This window comes from Dromiciops gliroides, chromosome 2, assembly GCF_019393635.1.
Source record: "Dromiciops gliroides isolate mDroGli1 chromosome 2, mDroGli1.pri, whole genome shotgun sequence".
NCBI lineage: Eukaryota > Metazoa > Chordata > Mammalia > Microbiotheria > Microbiotheriidae > Dromiciops > Dromiciops gliroides.
This window is the reverse complement of record NC_057862.1, coordinates 385,570,533-385,588,459: the sequence shown is the minus strand read 5'-3', so window position 1 is coordinate 385,588,459 and position 17,927 is coordinate 385,570,533. Positions and strand designations below refer to the sequence as shown.

Below are 17,927 nucleotides of genomic sequence, written 5' to 3'. Positions count from 1 at the left end.
TTCTAAGAGCATCCTGCTCATCATTTCTTTCTTTTTGCTTTCTTTTTTTTTAAGTGAGGCAATTGGGGTTAAGTGACTTGCCCAGGGTCACACAGCTAGTAAGTGTTAAGTGTCTGCAGCCGGATTTGAACTCAGGTACTCCTGACTCCAGGGCTGGTGCTCTATCCACTGCGCCACCTAGCCGCCCCCTGCTCATCATTTCTTATAGCACAATAGTATTCCTTCGTAATCTCATCCCACAATTTGTTCAGCCATTCCCCAATTGATGGGCATCTCCTCAATTTCAAATTCTTTGCACCAGAAAAGGGTGGCCATAAATATTTTTTGTACATATAGGTCCTTTAACTTTTTGTTTTTTATCTCTTTTTGGTATTGACCTAGTAGTAGTATTACTAGATCAAAGAGTATGAGTGATTTTACAGCCCTTAGGTCATAGTTCCAAATTGCCCTACAGAATGTTTGAATCAGTTCACCACTCCACCAACAGCATATTAATGTCTCACTTTCCCCATATCCCCTACATTTGTCGTCTTCCTCTGCTGTCCTCATGGTGACTTCTGAGGTTCTTTTCCAATTCTGCCATTCTCTGAACCCATTGCAGGATTCACTCTGACCTTGATCTCTACAGGTCCATGACCAAGGTATCATTCAGACCCCAATCCCCTCTCTTCCAAGGAAAGATATTTCCTGCACTGCCTCTCGAGGCCTGGCCCATGGCACCAAGTGCCAGGAAACAACTGACAAGGGGCTACCCTGCAGCCTTTGGGGACAGTCACTTCCTGCTGAGTCAGACTCAGGCCCACTGGGTAGGAGAAGGCAATGTTTGAGGAGATGGGGCAGTGGAGAAGAGATATAGGGTAGAGCTGACCGAAGAGGTAGCCGCCTAAGACTGAGAGGGCATGGAAGGGAAGTTGCCCCAAGCCGTCTCCTCAGCTCAAGCTCTCTATCTAGCCTCTCAGGAAACAGGAAATGGGAGCCAAGTCAGCTGGAGAGTTTATAAAGCCAGTGCCTAATTTACCCTGGCCCTGTCCTGGTGCTTATGATACCCTGGGAACAACTCAGTGGAAATAATCCTGAACTGAGGCCTGACTTAGCTCTGTTTCTGCTGCTACTTACTGAATGACACTGGGACATAACTTTATTTCTCAGGGTCTCAGTTTCTTTTCTTTTCTTTTTTTTTTTTTGAAGGGCAATGAGGGTTAAGTGACTTGCCCAGGGTCACACAGCTAGTTAAGTGTCAAGTGTCTGAGGCTGGATTTGAACTCAGGTCCTCCTGAATCAAAGGCCAGTGCTTTATCCACTGTGCCACCTAGCTGCCCCCTGGGTCTCAGTTTCTTCATCTATAAAATGAGAGATCTAAGTTAGGTGGTTTCTCAGGTCTTCCACTTCTGACACTTTATGTATATCCTAAGATCCTTTATGACTTTCACATTCTATAACTTTCATTTTCTTTTTTTATAACTTTCATTTTCTAAGACTAATTTTTCAAAGTATTTCAACCCATTATCTATCTGATCTTCACACTAGCTCTGCAAAATAAAGAAGGTGCCATCATCCCATTTGACAGATGCTTAAATTGAGAACCAAAAAGCTGAAAAGCTCAGTTAAAGTCCAGAGTGAATCAAAGAAAGAACCCTGGGTCTCCTAACCTCCCATCTACTGGGAAAGGAATTGGAGAATAAGCATTAAGCAACTTCTATGTGCCAGGCACTGTGCTAAACCCTTTGCAAATAGCTCATTGGATCCTTACAACAACTTTGGGGGGGGTAGGTACTTCTCATTATCATCCCTACTTTACAGCTGAGGAAATTGAGTCAGAGAAGAAGTAACTTGCCTAGGGTCACACAGCTGATAAGTGTCTGAGGACACATTTTAACTCAAGTCTTCCTGACTTACAGCAACCTTGGAAGGCAGGTGCTATTATTATCTCCATTTTACAGATGTGGAAACTGAGATTGAGAGAAATTAAGTGATTGGTGCATAGGAAGCTTCTGAGGCTGAATTTGAACACAAGTCTTCCTGCCTCCCCTTCCAGTGCTCTCTCCACTGCATTATCTAGCTACCATTTATACTCTCATTTGTTGACATCATCCCACCCTCTCACCCCAGGTCCCCCGAGTCTCAGGAAAAAAGAGTTATGTGCAAAGGCCTATATTCTATCAACACTGAGGCCAGATCGTCCTTCCTCTTCTCCTCTGTCCCTGTCTCTATCTTAATCTGTCTCCTCCCCCAGAGTGGCTCTCTTCCTCCCTCCCATTTCTAAATGAGTGTTACCTCACTCAAAATAACACCTACTTTTCATGCTTTCTCCTCTCGTCTCTACCCCCACTCTCAGACTTTCCCTCTTGCCAGCTGTGACCCAATTCTGCCACATACGGAATTAAAGTTTTCTTTCATTGAAAGCAGGTGGGGAAATGACATGCCACCTCCCCGCCCCCCCCCCCCATCCTAACCCCCAAGCAGAAGGAATAGCCATACGGCCAGAACAGACTTGAGAAGGCGTGACAGGGCTCTGGCTTCTGGGAAGTCACTCTATTTTGACCCCCTCCCACCTCCTAAAGCCCTAGCTGGGCACACCCAGTTCTGGCTGGCGCCACGCTCTCACTAGATTGGGGGTGGGGGTGGGGGCGAGGGGTCAGGGAGGAAGGTGCAAGAAGAGAGGGAAGAAAGAGGCCAAGGAAACAGAACAGAAACACATGGCAATTTTCAAGTGTGCAGTAAATCATGGACTCAGAGCAAGAGAGAACTTAAAAAGTCATTCTCACCATCCCCTGGTTCCCATTCCCAGAGCCCCAAGACATTCAGGAACAAATAGCACACATGCCTATGTGAGGCAGTAGGAAATTCACTGGCTTTGTAGTCAGAGAAGCTGGGTTAGAAGCCAGCTCAGTACTGTCACTTAAAACTGTGATCTCGGGCACATTACTTCACCTCTGGGCCTCACTTTCCTCATCTATAAAAATTAACAGATTAGACTACATTGGCCTAAAATCATTACCTAAGATCACAGCTCTAGCACTGGAAAGAACTGGACATTTCATCAAAACTCCTCATTTTACATTTAAGGGAACTGAGACCCAAAGAACTATGAAATGATTTGTCCAGGGTTCTAAAGCAACTTAGTAACAGACCTGTGCCCAGACCCTGGGGCTTGTATCTCACAACCCAGTGATCCTTTCATCATCAGAAGACTCAAACTTCTTTCCTATTTCGCCAGGTTAGGCAGATATTACATTAAGGTGATCACATTTAACCCACAGGGGATAGAGGAGTTAACCTGAAGTATGGTTTGTGGGGAGGGAGCACTGGGGGATTAAGTGTGAATCCACTGACTTCTGGTTAATGATGGCAGAGGAGCCTAGCTCTCACTTTTGTACTCCAGCAAAGCTGTAAAAAGATTGAAAGACCAAATAATGATCAAGAAATGCAAAGAAAGGGACAGCTAGGTGGTGCAGTGGATAAAGCAAAGGCTCTGGATTCAGGAGGACCTGAGTTCAAATCCAGCCTCAAATACTTGACACTTACTAGCTGTGTGACCCTGGGCAAGTCACTTAATCCTCATTGCCCTATCCCCCAAAAAACAAACAAAAAAACCTGCATTCAGATTTTTTAGTTATTATTAACATTAAGCTAATAGGTTTAAGTGATGAAAGTTTAATATGTGATCCTGTTATCATTATTATAGCTTAAAAATTCACTAAAACTTTTGAGATACCTTGTATCAGAACAAAATTCAAATATTGAAATAAGTGAAGATAATGTAAAGTATTTACTATAAAAAAAACTAAACAGATCTGGTAAACAGGTCAAGGGAGAATGACTGAAGAACCATCTAACTCACTAAACAAACAAATCAGGGCAGTTAGGTGGCACAGTGGATAAAGCACCAGCCCTGAATTCAGGAGGACCTGAGTTCAAATCTGACCTCAGACACTTGATAGTTACTGACTATGTGACCCTGGGCAAGTCACTTAACCCTCATTGCCCCACGAAATAAAATAAAAGTAAAAATTAAAATCTGGACACCTTATTTCAAGAAATCATAGATGAAAACTGCTAATACCTACTAGAATGAGAGTACAAAGTAAGAATAGAAAGAATCTACTGAACATCTCTTAAAATAAACCTCAAAATGATAGTACTCAGGAATGTCATAGCCAAAATTGAGAGTTTCCAGAGGTAAATTTTTAAAATACTTCAGGAAGCCATAAAGAACTGTTTGAGTACCGAGGAACTACATTCATGGTCATACAACACCTGGAAGCTACTACCAAGAAGAAATCTTGAACTGTTCCATAAGGAAGAAGATAAGTACTTACAATCAAGAATAACTTACCTGAAAAACAGAGTCTAATGCTAAAAGGGGGAAAATAGACTTTTAGACAGGTCCATTTCAAGCATCCCAGAGGAAAAGACCACATATGAGCAGAAACTCTGAAATACAAATAAGTCAAGAGATACTTTGAAAAATGAATTTATTTGAGCAATTGAAAAGAACTAAATAATGATAAAGTTCTTACATTATAATAGGGAAAGAAGCAATAAGTGTCACTTTGGAACCCTAATGTCTCCAAGGGTCACAGAAAGAAGTTAAACAGAGAGGATCTAGGGGTGACTTTGTTCTGTTTTAATGATCTTATGAGAAGAAAGAGCAGGGGAAAGGTATATGTTTGGAAGAAAGATAAAAAAGGGGGGTGGAACTTAATATTTTCATCATCAAGGTGCTTAAGAAGAAAAGTCCAAAAAGATGAAAAATGGGATAAGGGGAAGGAACTTCACACAAACATGATTCTGATCAGCATTGTATATAGGAAGGATGAAAACACTGTTTGGTGGGAAAATACACAAAACTCAACAATGAAATAGGCAGGGACAAGGAAGGGAGAGAAGAAATCTTAAGAGGAAGGTTATATTGAAGAAGGAATAGTCACAAGCAAAACAAACCTCAACTTCAAAGTATGGTTCATTAAAGGAGAATTAAAATGAAAAAAAAAAAAAGAGTAAAACCTAGTGATTGATTTCTCGGCAAAGGGAAGAAAAGAGGGGCAGAAGAATTGAAGAAAATCACTTCAATTATAAATCACTACTGTTGCATACACTACATAACTGTCTTAACTGGGAATGTGAATGGTATGAAGTCACCCACAGAAAAGAATGTAGCAGGATGGATTATAAAGCAGCTTCCAACAATGTGTTGTTTAGAAGAAACACACTTGAAATATAAAGATTCACACAGATATAAAATGAGGGGCTGAATTTACCATGCTCAAAGTGGCTTCAAAAAATCAAGAGGAGCATTCATAATATCAGACAAGGGAACTACAAAAATAGGTATGGTTAAAAGAGATAAACAGAGGGGCAGCTAGATGGTGCAGTAAATAGAGCACTGGCCCTGGAGTCAGGAGTACCTGAGTTCAAATCAGGCCTCAGACACTTAACACTTACTAGCTGTGTGACCCTGGGCAAGTCACTTAACCCCAATTGCCCCACTAAAAAAAAAAAAAGAAAGAAAGAAAGAAAAACCATATCATACTTAAATGCACAATAAACAATAAAATCATATCAGAACTTAACATATGTGTATATATATATACACACACAGAATGGCTTAGCATCTACATATTATGGGGGAAATGAACCTAATTATGGGGAGAAATAAATAGCAAAACTATAATAATTGAGGATCTTAACATACCTTTTTCAGGCCGAGACAATGAATAAAAAGACAAACAATAAAAAGATAAAGACCCAAACAGAACTTTAGAGCAGATATATATGATAATTTTTTTGCAATTCTAAAGAAATAGAAAGGAACATACATATTTCTCAGATGTTCATGGCACCTTTATAAATATTGACCATGTGCTAGGGCATAAAACCTTCACAAACAATGCAGAAAAGCAAAAATTCTAAACATATCCTTTACTAACCACAACACAACAACAACAAAAAACCATAATCAATAAAGGACCTTTGAAGAAAGGATTTAAACTAAAATGAAGAATAATTTAATACTAAAGAATTGGTTGGTCTAAAACAAATCATGCAAAACATTGAGAATTTCTTCAAATAACACTACAAAAATGATGCTACATATCAACATTTTTGAGACACATCCACAATAGTCCTTAGGGGAAATTTTATATATCTAAAACCTTTTGCTAATGAAAAAGAAAGGGGGCAGCGAGGTGGTGCAGTGGATAGAGTATCAGCCCTGGAGTCAGGAGGACCTGAGTTCAAATCTAGCCTCAGACACTTAACACTTACTAGCTGTGTGACCCTAGGCAAGTCACTTAACCCCAATTGCCTCACAAAATAAGAAGAAGAAGAAGAAGAAGAAGAAGAAGAAGAAGAAGAAAGAACAGATCAATGAATTAGTCATGCAACTAAACAAAAAAAAACTAGAAAAGGAATGATTAAAAAAACAAACACCAAAATAAAAATTCTGAAAATCAAATAAATTAATAAAAACTAAAGAGCCATATAATTGATAGGTAAAATAAGAAACTATTAAGAAATAATAATTAAAATGGATAAACTATTAGACATTGAAACTAAACCTAAATGCAAGTAACAAAAATGAAAAAATAGAATTACCAAAAAAGGAGAAGGAAAGGAGCTGTTTGCCAACTACCACCAACAAAACCCCCAACAAAACCCACAACAACAAAAACTATATTCCCACAAGTACAAAATTCACAAATTTTTTTTCATTTTATCTTTAAATTAAGAGGCAATTATTTTCTCTCCTTTCTACCCATTCTCCAATTTAAAAGGAATAAAAGAACAACAAAACCCATGTAATAAATGTGCATAGTCAAGCAAAACAAATTCTCACACTGTACATGTCTATGTTGAATTATCCATCTTGAATCTATCCCCTCTCTGTCAGGAAGGATGACCTAGTTCATTATCAGTACTCTGGAATTATGGATGGTCATTGTAGTAATCAGAGTTCTTAAATCTTTTAAAGTTGTTTGACTTTACAATATTGTTGTTATTACATAAATTGTTCTCTTAGTTCCATTCACTTCTGCATCAGTTCACACAAAAGACTTTCCAGATTTCTCTGAAATGATCCCATTCATAAGTTTTATGGCACAATAGATTACATTTGTGTCACCTACCATTAAATTCACATATTATAATTTGTTCACCCATTCCTCAATTGTTTCCAGTTCTTTGCCTTTATGAAAAGATTCATCCCAAATGTTTTTGCACATATGAGTGCTTTCCCCTTTCTCTTTTATATCCTTAGAGGCACTTACCTAGTAGCGGTGTCAGTAGATAAAATTAACAGACAAGAAATGGAGAAATTAAACAAACTAAAACAGGAAATGAAAGTAAACAAGACATAAATGAAATCCCAAAGAAAAAACCCAGGACCAAATACATTTACAAGTAGATTCTAACAAACATTCAAAGAACAATGAATTCTAATGTCATATAAATTATTTGTAAAATGAGGGGGAAAAAAGATCCTACCAAATTTCTTCTATTATACAAGCATGGCCTTCATCACTAATCCTGGGAAAGACAAGGCAAAATACCAAAAACTACAATATCCCTAATCAATATAGATGTAAAAATATTGAATAAAATATTAAGAGAGATGCTGCATCAACATACTAAGAAGATAAATACCCTATTACCAAGTTGGAGTTATACTAGGAATGAAAGCTTAGTTCAATATTAAGAAAACTATGGGGGGCAGCTAGGTGGCACAGCCCTGGATTCAGGAGGACCTGAGTTCAAATTCGGCCTCAGACACTGGACACTTACTAGCTGTGTGACCCTGGCCAAGTCACTTAACCCCAATTGCCTCACCAAAAAACAAACAAAAAGAAAACTACAAATATAATATACCATATTGATAACAAAAACAATAAAAATAATATAATTACATAAATAAGTGCATAAAAAACTTTTGACAAAGGAAAAAGTCTTTGCAGAAAGTTTCTCTGACATCTAGGATACATGAGGAACTGATTCAAATATATAAGAACGAGAGCCATTCCTCAATAGATATTAAATGGTCAAAGGATATGAAACAGAAAGTTCATAAGGGAAGAATCCATGCTATCAACAACCATATGAAAAAATGCTCCCACTCACTAATAATAAGAAAAATTCAAATTAAAACTATTCTGAAATTCTACCTCACAACTACTAGATTAGCAACATTGATATAAAAAGGAAAATCATAATTGTTGGAAGAGTTGTAGACGAACAGATACACTAAAGCACTCTTATTGAAGCTGATCTGCTATTCTGAAAAGCAATTTGAAACTAAAAGTCAATGAACTGTGCAGACCCTTTATTAGTCTACTACTACTACTAAGCAAAATCAGCAAAGAGAGAAAAGTAGGAAAAGATATGTACAAAATTATTTATAGCAACACTTTTTGTTGTAGCAAAGAACTGGAAAGGAAGGAGGTACTGTTCATCATTTTGGGAATGGGAGTGGCCAGGAGTCAGGAAGATTCATCTTCCAGAGTTCAAATCTGCTCTCAGACACTTACTAGCTGTGTGTCCCTGAGAAAGTGACTTTTTTTTTTTTAGTGAGGCAATTGGGGTTAAGTGACTTGCCCAGGGTCACACAGCTAGTAAGTGTTAAGTGTCTGAGGCTGGATTTGAACTCAGGTACTCCTGACTCCAAGGCCGGTGCTCTATCCACTGTGCCATCTAGCTGCCCTGAGCAAGTGACTTTTAATCCTGTTTGCCTCATTTTCCTCATTTATAAAATAAGTTGGAGAAGGAAATGGCAAACCCCTCCAGTATCTATACCAAGAAAACCCCGAAAGTGGTCATGAAGAGTTGAACATGATTGAAAAATATTAAACAATGAACAAATGATAGCATATGAACACAATGGAACAATATTACATCATAAAAATGATGAAAGGGATGGATTCAGAGAAAATTAGGAAGACTTATATGAACTGATACTGAGCAAAATGACCAGATCCAGAGCAAGTGATACAATGACTACAATATCATAAAGAAAAACAGCTTGGAAAGACATAAGAATCAATGACTGCAATGAGCAGCACTTCTTTACAGGACCATTGATGAACCATACTGCCTGCCTCCTAAGAGAGATCTGAAGGCCTCAGGATGCTGGAATGAGATCTACATTTTTTGCTCATAGTGAATAGTAGATGTTTTATTCCACTAGACTCCTTTGTTACAGGGAAGAGTTTGTTTTTCATTGTTGGGGAAGTAGCAGGGACTCAAGGAGGAAAGCCAGGGAGGAGGGAGAATAGCAATAATGAGGCCAGAAAAAAAAAAAGAAAAGAAATAAAAGTGTCATAGAGCAGTTTTTAAATGCACATAACAGAAGAAAGTTCAAAGGAAGAGGCAAACAAGAAAGACAACTTTGAAATTAATTTTTATTTGTTCACTTTAAAAATAAGTTGTGTGCAATAGATTCTCAGGGCCATATACAAACCTCTTCTATTCTTCTCTGAAAATGGAAATGTTCATGTTTGTTGATGTATATCAAGTTCAGAAATAACAAAAAAGAAAAATGATTAAAAAAGGAAAAATAGTGAATCAGCCACCTAGGGACTTAAAGTGTTAATAACTTATTGAGTGACTTCCTTCTCTAAGCCTTTATCATCATCTGTAAAATGGAAGAGAGGGAATAGGTGATTTCTAAAGGCTCTTTCATTTCTAAAATATTATGTTGCAAAGTACCTTCTAGCTCTACAGGCTAAAGTTTCTTCCAGTTTTTAAATTTTATTCTCTGTGTTCTGACATTTTTGTTCTAACATCTTGCTTATATTCCATATCCCTCCATTGTAAGGTCTCTTTCAGTTATAATAACTTATAAATCTATTATGGGGGAAGGGGTGGTGAAGAGAAGCACAGGGTAGATAGAATGAAGAGAAGGGGCAGATACCACAACCATCCCCACCCCCACTCCCTAGACAGGCCCCTTATTCATGGTGAGAAAGCCAGGTACAATGGGAGGAGCTCTGGTTCTAGAGTCAGAGAACCTGGGATAAAAGCCTACCTCTGATGACTAGCATTTATATGACTTTGGGCAAGTTTCTTAACCTCCTGGGCCTCAGTTTCCTTCTTTAATAAATGAGGGCATTGGACTGGATAGCCTCTGAGGTCCCTTCCAGCTTCTCCTGATCTGTGATCCTATAGCTTAGGGCAAGTAGGGGAGAGAAAATAGTAGGGTCCAAGTCCTACCCCACCCCCAGACACACACAAGCATGAGAAAATCATGCAAATAATTTTGCTTAATCCTCCAACTCCACAATAGGCATTGTTTGGTGTTAGCTAGGGGGCTAACAGAGTAGGAGGAGATCACTGAGGAAAGGAAAACTCAGAGCCAATAAGGGGAGTAGGATGTGGGAGGAGATCCTGTGAGCTTCAACTTTATCAATCAGACCTGCACATGAGCAGGCTTGGCCAGCATCAGGTCTGGAATCCAGGGACATAATAGGGGTCCAACTGAATACTAGTCTTATTTCTCTCTCCCCAGGAGAAAGTCTCTTGCCAATACTGCTATACTTTATCCAAAGCATTCTGCTTAAGAATTTGCTATCTTAAGATGCCTATCAATTGGGGAATGGCTAAACAAGCTGTGGTATATGATTGTAATGGAATATTATTGTGCTATAAGAAATGAGAAGCAGGATGACTTCAGAAAGGCCTGGAAAGATGTACGTGAACTGATGCATAGTGAAGTGAACAGAACTAAGAGAAAGTACACAGTAACAACAATATTGTATGATGATCAACTGTGAATGACTTAGCTATTCTCAGCAATACAATGATCCAAGACAATCCCAAAGGACTAATGATGAAGCATACTATTCCTCTCTGGAGAAAGAATTGATTGATATTGACTGACTACTGACTAAAGCATTCTATTTCTCACTTTCATTTTTTTTCCTTTATTCGAGTCTTCTTGTACAAAATTACTAATATGAAAATGTCTTACATTTACATGTATAACCTATTGCTTATTGCCTTGGGTTGGGGAAGGAGAGGAGAATGGATAAAATTTGGAACTCAAAACTTTAAATAAAAATGTTTAAAAATTACCAAAAGAAAAGAATTTGTATGAGCTGATACAACATGAAATGTACTGTTAACAAAATAACAGCAATACTGAAAGATGATCTGCTGTGAATGACTTAGTTATTTTCATCAAAGCAATGATCTAAGACAACTCTGAAGGTCTTATGAAAAATGCAGTCCATCAGAGAGAGAACAGATGGTGTCTGAATACAGATTGAAGCATAATTTTTTTTGTTAATTCCTTTATCCAAAGTTTTGTTTCTGTCTGTTTTCTTTCTAATGTGGAAATGTTTTGCATGACTGCTCATATATAACATGTATTGAATTACTTGACTTCTTGGGGTAAGGAACGGGGGGAGGAAGAGAATTTGGAACAGAAAGTTTTTTTTTAAATTGCTGTCAAAATTTTGTATTTACGTGTAATTTGGGAAAATTAAATTCTAAATAAGAAAAAAAAGGAATTTGCTAACTTCCAGTCACTACCTGCTTGGACCCCTCCTTTTCCCACACCCAGACACCTTAAATCAAAGAACAACAGTAATAATGACAACTCCCATTTTTTGAACACATTCCTCATAACCGATAAAGTAGGCAAGATTATCGATCCCCATTTTATGGAGGAGAGTAAAGCTCTGTAACATTATGTGATGTTTCCTACAGTGCACTCCTTGCAACTACTATTTCCATTTTACAGACAAGACAATGGTTTGTAGAGATGAAAGGACTAGGCGATCCAGACATTGAATGGCAGAAACCCAGGTTTCGGACCCTGAGTCAAGGTACTCTTCTTCACCATGGAAACTCCTGAATTGATCAAATGTTGGAAGGAACACTGGGCCAGGGAGTCAAGAGCCTGTGATTAGATAGGCAACCTTTGACACGTCACCTCCCCTCTCTGAGCCTCGGTTTCCCCATCTGTAAAGTTAGTGTCATATTGGACAGTCTCCAAAAACTTGTCTCAGCTGTAACATTCCAGGATTCCATGACAGTGGGCCTTAGAGGGCCAAGCCCAGGCATTATATTCTAGCCTAAGTATCTCCTATTACAACCCTTGAATTCTCCATGAAATGCAGCCACTGGGTTATCAGACAGCTTAGGTCCCTGATACCCACCCACACTGTCCCAGCTTCCCAGTACCCCCAGAAAGTCTAAGATTGCAAAAGAGACACTGAGGGAGAATAGACAAGCTTCTTCCTGACCCCAACCTGGCCTGGCCCAATTACTCTACTTTTTCTCCTTCTCTGTTCTTAGTGTCCATCTCCTCTTCATTTTTTCCTCTTCACTTTTTTCCACTCCCTCTTCTACTCTCTCTTTGTTTTCCACCCCCTCTCTTCTTTTTTCTTTTTTTTTTTCCTCAAGTAAACACCAGGAACTTCAGGACATTTAAAGGTCTCTTAGAACATAACAAAAAAAAAACAAAAACAAAAACAAAAAATAAAAGTCTCTTAGTCATAAGGTACATGGCTAAAGAGCTATGAAATCTACCCCAGCAGAAGGGTTCAAGGGATAGATTTCCTCCAGTTCTTTTCCCTACACCCCCCCCACACACACACACACCTCCCATCCTCTCCAAAAGCTGCCTCTATAAGGCAGTAGTGATCTGTGCCTGGCATGGGGCAGTGCTAGGAATTAGCACAAGGATGTAGCCAGGACAGCTGTGAGGGGCTCCTTTGAGACCTAGCTTATCCCACGTGGCCTGGCTTTAAATGTCCCCTTGCACTTTTCACCTTTTCCCAAAGGACCCAGCTTAGGGGAAAGGTAGTCCTTAGGATCTCTGCAAACCCTGACTGGTGGAAATGACCTTAGAAGGTCATGTTGTCCATTTCCCTGTCTTCAGGAAGAACCCACACATCTTTGTCATACTGAAGAAATACATATAGAAGATGCCCAGACTGGCTCCATGGCCCCAAGCCTGGAATTCGATTTTAACAGATTTCTTCCCAAGTTTTCATTTTGGATTTCTTCTTGGGATGAGGGAAGAGATTGAGCAATGGCCACAATTTACCTCCAGCCTGGAAGGTAGAGATGCTCTTCTCATGGTTAATAGCTTTTAAAGAAAGGGGAGGGGGCAGCTAGGTGGCACAGTGGATAGAGCACTGGCCCTGGAGTCAGGAGTACCTGAGTTCAAATCCGGCCTCAGACACTTAACACTTACTAGCTGTGTGACCCTGGGCAAGTCACTTAACCCCAATTGCCTCACTAAAAAAAAAAAAAAAAAAAAGAAAGGGGGGGGGCGGCTAGGTGGCACAGTGGATAAAGCACTGGCCTTGGATTCAGGAGGACCTGAGTTCAAATCCAGCCCCAGACACTTGACACTAGCTGTGTGACCTTGGACAAGTCACTTAACCCTCATTGCCCTACCCCCCCCCAAATTTTTTTTTTAATTAAAAAGAAAGGGGAGGGAAGGTCGTCATCAGCCCAGGGCTTCTCCATATACCATCACCCATTTAGGAAGGACTTCCTTCTATATAACCCTAAATACCTCATACAGTCACTGAAGCCTTTCTTTCTTTCTTCATTTGGACTTGACAACACCTTTTGGAATAAGAGCTCAGAACAGGGTCTCAGAAACCCCTTTGCTCAATGTCTAACCCTGGTTAAGTTACTTCCTAGAGCCTACTCTCCTCCTCTATTATTAAATTTAGGAATTGAGGTGGGCAGCTAGGTGGCACAGTGGATAAAGCACTGGCCCTGCATTTAGGAGGACCTGAGTTCAAATCCGGCCTCAGACACTTGACACTTACTAGCTGTGTGACCCTGAGCAAGTCACTTAACCCTCATTGCCCCGAAAAAAAAAATAAATTAGGAATTGGACTAAATGACCTAGACTCCATTGTAGCACTAACACTCTATGTGCCAAGGTTTCCAAAAACTCTGACATTCTGTGTTTTAAGGTCATTCCCAAGTTCTAATATTTGAATTTCACTTCCAACTCCGCCATCCTTTGGTAAAAGGTCCCATCTTGCTCTAACAAATATCATTCTAGGAAAAAAGTCTGTGGTCTTTTCTGTTTTCAGCTCACCCTATCATTGTTCTTCAAGTTTTCCTATCTGACCTCCCCTTCCCATCCCTGGGGCACCCAAAAAAACCTCTCTCTGAGCTCAAACTGCATAGCCGAACATGGACTTGCTGGGGTCTGAATCTCCTCAAGTTAGGTGCGTGTAACTCACAGCAGGGAGAGGGAGTAACACCCAGTCTTAGGTAAGGTGGGGAGAGGCTTGGATTTGCTTTTCCACAGTCCGCTAAGAATAATATTTAGAGAAGTTTGCTGAAGTCCAGTTCCAAAGATATTGAAATAGCATAAACAAGAGATGCTAGATTCCTCGGGGGAGGCGGGGAGAGGGAGTGGGGAGAGAGATGTCTAATCCCTCCAACTGGCCAGGCTATTCAGTTAGGGCCTGTAATCATCGGCAAACAACCAGCAGCTGTTCAGTGTACCCTCTCTCCACTGTCTCCAAATAAACAGTTGTATGGGAGTGGGGGGAGAGGGGAGGGGGCTACAAGGAACCTTAATTTTACCTCCTTCCTCCCTCCCTTCTATATGAGAACTGGAATGAGAAAAGGTTGGGGGGCAGTGAAAGCTGGATAGAATGCAGCCAAATCTTGCGTACAGTCTATGTAACCGGTGGAGGGGGGGGGCCTTGGGATAGGCAGGGCTGGCAGTCATCCCACATTCCTTCCCCATGGGCACCAGCCCAAGAAACACCTGGACTTTGCCTGGGTCTCTCCACACCCTATAGGTTCTGTCCTGGGGATCCCAGAATAATAATAGAATCAGGGGGCTTCTCAATCCCCACCCCCGGCCCTCCACACACAAGCATGCACACCATGGCCTTTCCCCAGTTCTTGGCTCCACTGGTAAGAGGGAAGAAAGGTTTAGAGCTTAGGGGGCCTCCAGGATCCCACCCTGGCCTAGACTTGGGGATATCAGGCCCAGTGTTCCTCTCTTCTCTTCTCCGTTCCCCCAATGAGCAGAAGCTTTTCCAAAAAAGGGAATCCCCTCCCCAACCCAATACAAGAATTTAGTACCTCTTCTATGGGCAGATATATGTCAATTCCAATTAGAACTACATTCCTCACTTAAAATGTGAGGGCCAGTCCTGCCATGAGCAAATACCATATTATCTCTCTGCACCAGAAGTCCGAAGAGTTTGCTTTTCTATGAGTATACAAACTCATCCTGCCAGAGTATATCGTCTTCACAAAGTGAGGGCTGGACCCTATTGGCACAGGAATCCTGGCGCAGAAGGGCCTGGGCTTGAATCCTAGCACTGCCGCTAACTAGCCTGAGACACTTCCCCCTTTGGGACTCAGTTTCCTCCTCTCTAAACTGAAGGAGCTGGATGAGAGGAGCTGAGTCAGCAAGCATTTATAAAGCACTTAGAGGGATGGGAGAAGGGGTCCAGTATGGACTGAGGCCTCCTAGGGACTCGCTGTTGGGGGAGGCATTCAGACTTCTAGACTGTCATTCTCTTAGGGAAAACAAGACTCTCACACATGAAAAATTCACTGTCTCCTCCCCCCAGAGCCCAGGCCCTCATCACCTCATGCAGCAGTATTTGTTCTCCCTCCTTTCAGCTTCGAAGAGGGGCCTTCAAGGTGCTCCCTAATCTAGCTCCTACTTCTCTTTTCATCCTTACTTCCACATACTCCATGTTCCAGCCAAGCTGAGCTAAGCAGCTCCACAAACACACCATGCCACAACTCACCCTGTCCCCCCTCCAACCAGAATGTTGTCTCTTTCTTGTCTGTCTATGCAAATCCATCCACCGATTCATAGAACAGGGAGCGCTAGAGCTTAAAGCAATATGAGAACATACACCATTCTGTGTTACATAATGAAACCTAGAACACTGGCCCCTGAGGGGACCTTAGAGATCATGTCATCTAAACCCCTCATTCCGAAGATGGAGAAATCACAGCCTGGTGAGGGACCAGAGGTCGCATAGTCGCTTCCCAAACTGAAACTCCCGGTGGAAAGAAAGCCTGTCTTAGACCCCTTCTATCAATCCATCACCAAGCATTTATTAAGTGTGTCAGGCACTTTGCTAAGTGTTGGAGACATGAAGACAAAAACATAATAGTCCCTGCCCTCAAAGAGCTTACAACATACACTCATCTAAACACATACAAAGTAACAGGGCACAGGTGGACTACCATCTGGGAAGAGGGGCTCAGGAAAGGAATCATGAAGAAGCTGATACCTGAGTTGATAAAGGAGACAGAGTTAATTTTTCATGTGTGACAGTCTTGTTTTCCCTACAAGAATGAAAGCAACCTGAGGGGCTAGAAGGAAACCAGGGATCCCAAAAGTTGGAGAAAAAAGGGGGTACATTCCAGACACAGAGCACCAGCCTATACAAGGGCCCAGAGACGGGAGATGGCATGTTATGGCCAATGCACAGCAAGTAGGTTGGTTTGACTGGAACACAGAGTGCATGAAAGAGATTAATGCAGAATAACCCCGGAAAGATAACCTGTCACCAGACCATGGAGGGCTTTCGAGGCTAAGCAGAAGAATTCATATTTTATTCTCAGGGTAATAAGAAGCCATCAGTTTTTTGAGTCAGAAAACATAGTGGATTGATTATCAAGGGGAGAGACTAGAGACAAGGAGAACAATTAGGAAGCTGTTAGTCTGGCTAAGATGTTATAGGACCTAAATTAAGATAGTTATGGAGTGTTAAGGAAGAGAGATAGGAGAGTTTGGGACTTTGTATTTGGGAGTTTGAGTTGTTTTTGTTGTTGTTGTTTGAAGGCAGAACTGATCAAAACTTGACAGTTGATAGGATTTGGGGAGAGAATGAAGTGTTGAATAAGGCTCATTACCTACTACAATATCTTGAAAACTGAAGCCTGAATAAAAATGTATTGCATGAGAGCACAGGAGTGAAGAAACCTGGGTTCTAATCCTTACCTTGTTGTGCAACCCCAGACAAGTCATTTACCCCCTCTGGGCTACCTCCAAAAGCTGAGAAATGAAGGTATAAAGTGAAGGGAGTCCACATACTGCAGGGGTACCCAACACCCCCTCCACCTTAAGGCAATGGGCAGTAGATCAGAAATTGTTCAGTTGAATCACCGACGTGGAATGTTAGAGCCATGAGGACTTCAGAGCAGAGACCAAAGTACTTCCCCCAATTTTCCCACACATGTATAAAATCCCCCATATTCCCCACATATGTATAAAATGAGAATAAAACCATTTGCTCTTTGATGTCTAAAATTCCTTCCAACTAAGTTCTCTGATCCTATGGTTTCCTGGAAGCTGATTTGAGGAGGCTGTGACTATAAGGCAGGCCTGGAATTGTTCACCCAACACTGGAGAAAAGGAGATTCTGAGCCTCTCTCTTTCCCCATCATTCTTAGGGTGATGAAATCCCATTTCAGGGCCCCCAGTAAGGGCAAGAAAGTATCAGGAACTGAGCTGGGGTGAAGGGGGTAGAGTCTCTAGGCCTAGAGGTTTTGAAAGAGTCAGTGGGAAGGCTCATAGCATTTTAAATCTGAATTGGGCCTTAGACCTTACTTTTGGACAACTGGCAAGTCACAAACTCTCTGAGACTCAGTTTCCTCAACTATACAATGGGGACAATAATACTTATATTAACTACCTCACAGGATTGTTGCAAGGGGCTCCCTTCCTTTTTTTTCTTTTTTTTTTTTTTGCAGGGGCAATGAGGGTTAAGTGACTTGCCCAAGGTGACAAAGCTAGTAAGTGTCAAGTGTCTGATGCCGGATTTGAACTCAGATCCTCCTCAATCCAGGGCCAGTGCTTTATTTTTTTTTTAATTAATAAAGTATTTTATTTTTTTCCCCATTACATGTAAAGATAGTTCTCAACTTTTGCTTGGGCCAGTGCTTTATTCACTGAGCCACCTAGCTGCCCC

General features: G+C 40.8%; 1 protein-coding gene across 2 annotated transcripts in view; it reads right to left on the bottom strand.

Moving 5' to 3' along the window:
• LOC122737980 (prostaglandin G/H synthase 1-like) overlaps positions 1 to 17,927 on the bottom strand; it is a 55,686-nt gene that overhangs the window by 35,269 nt on the left and 2,490 nt on the right. The window contains exon 3 of one of the 2 annotated variants that reach the window (XM_043980003.1): positions 4,337 to 4,434. The exons of the other annotated variant lie outside the window; for it this stretch is intronic. Within the exon in view, the coding sequence (XP_043835938.1) occupies positions 4,337 to 4,421 (85 nt within the window). The 5' untranslated portion in view covers positions 4,422 to 4,434. The remainder of the gene's footprint in view (positions 1 to 4,336; positions 4,435 to 17,927) is intronic. 2 annotated transcript variants of the gene reach the window in all.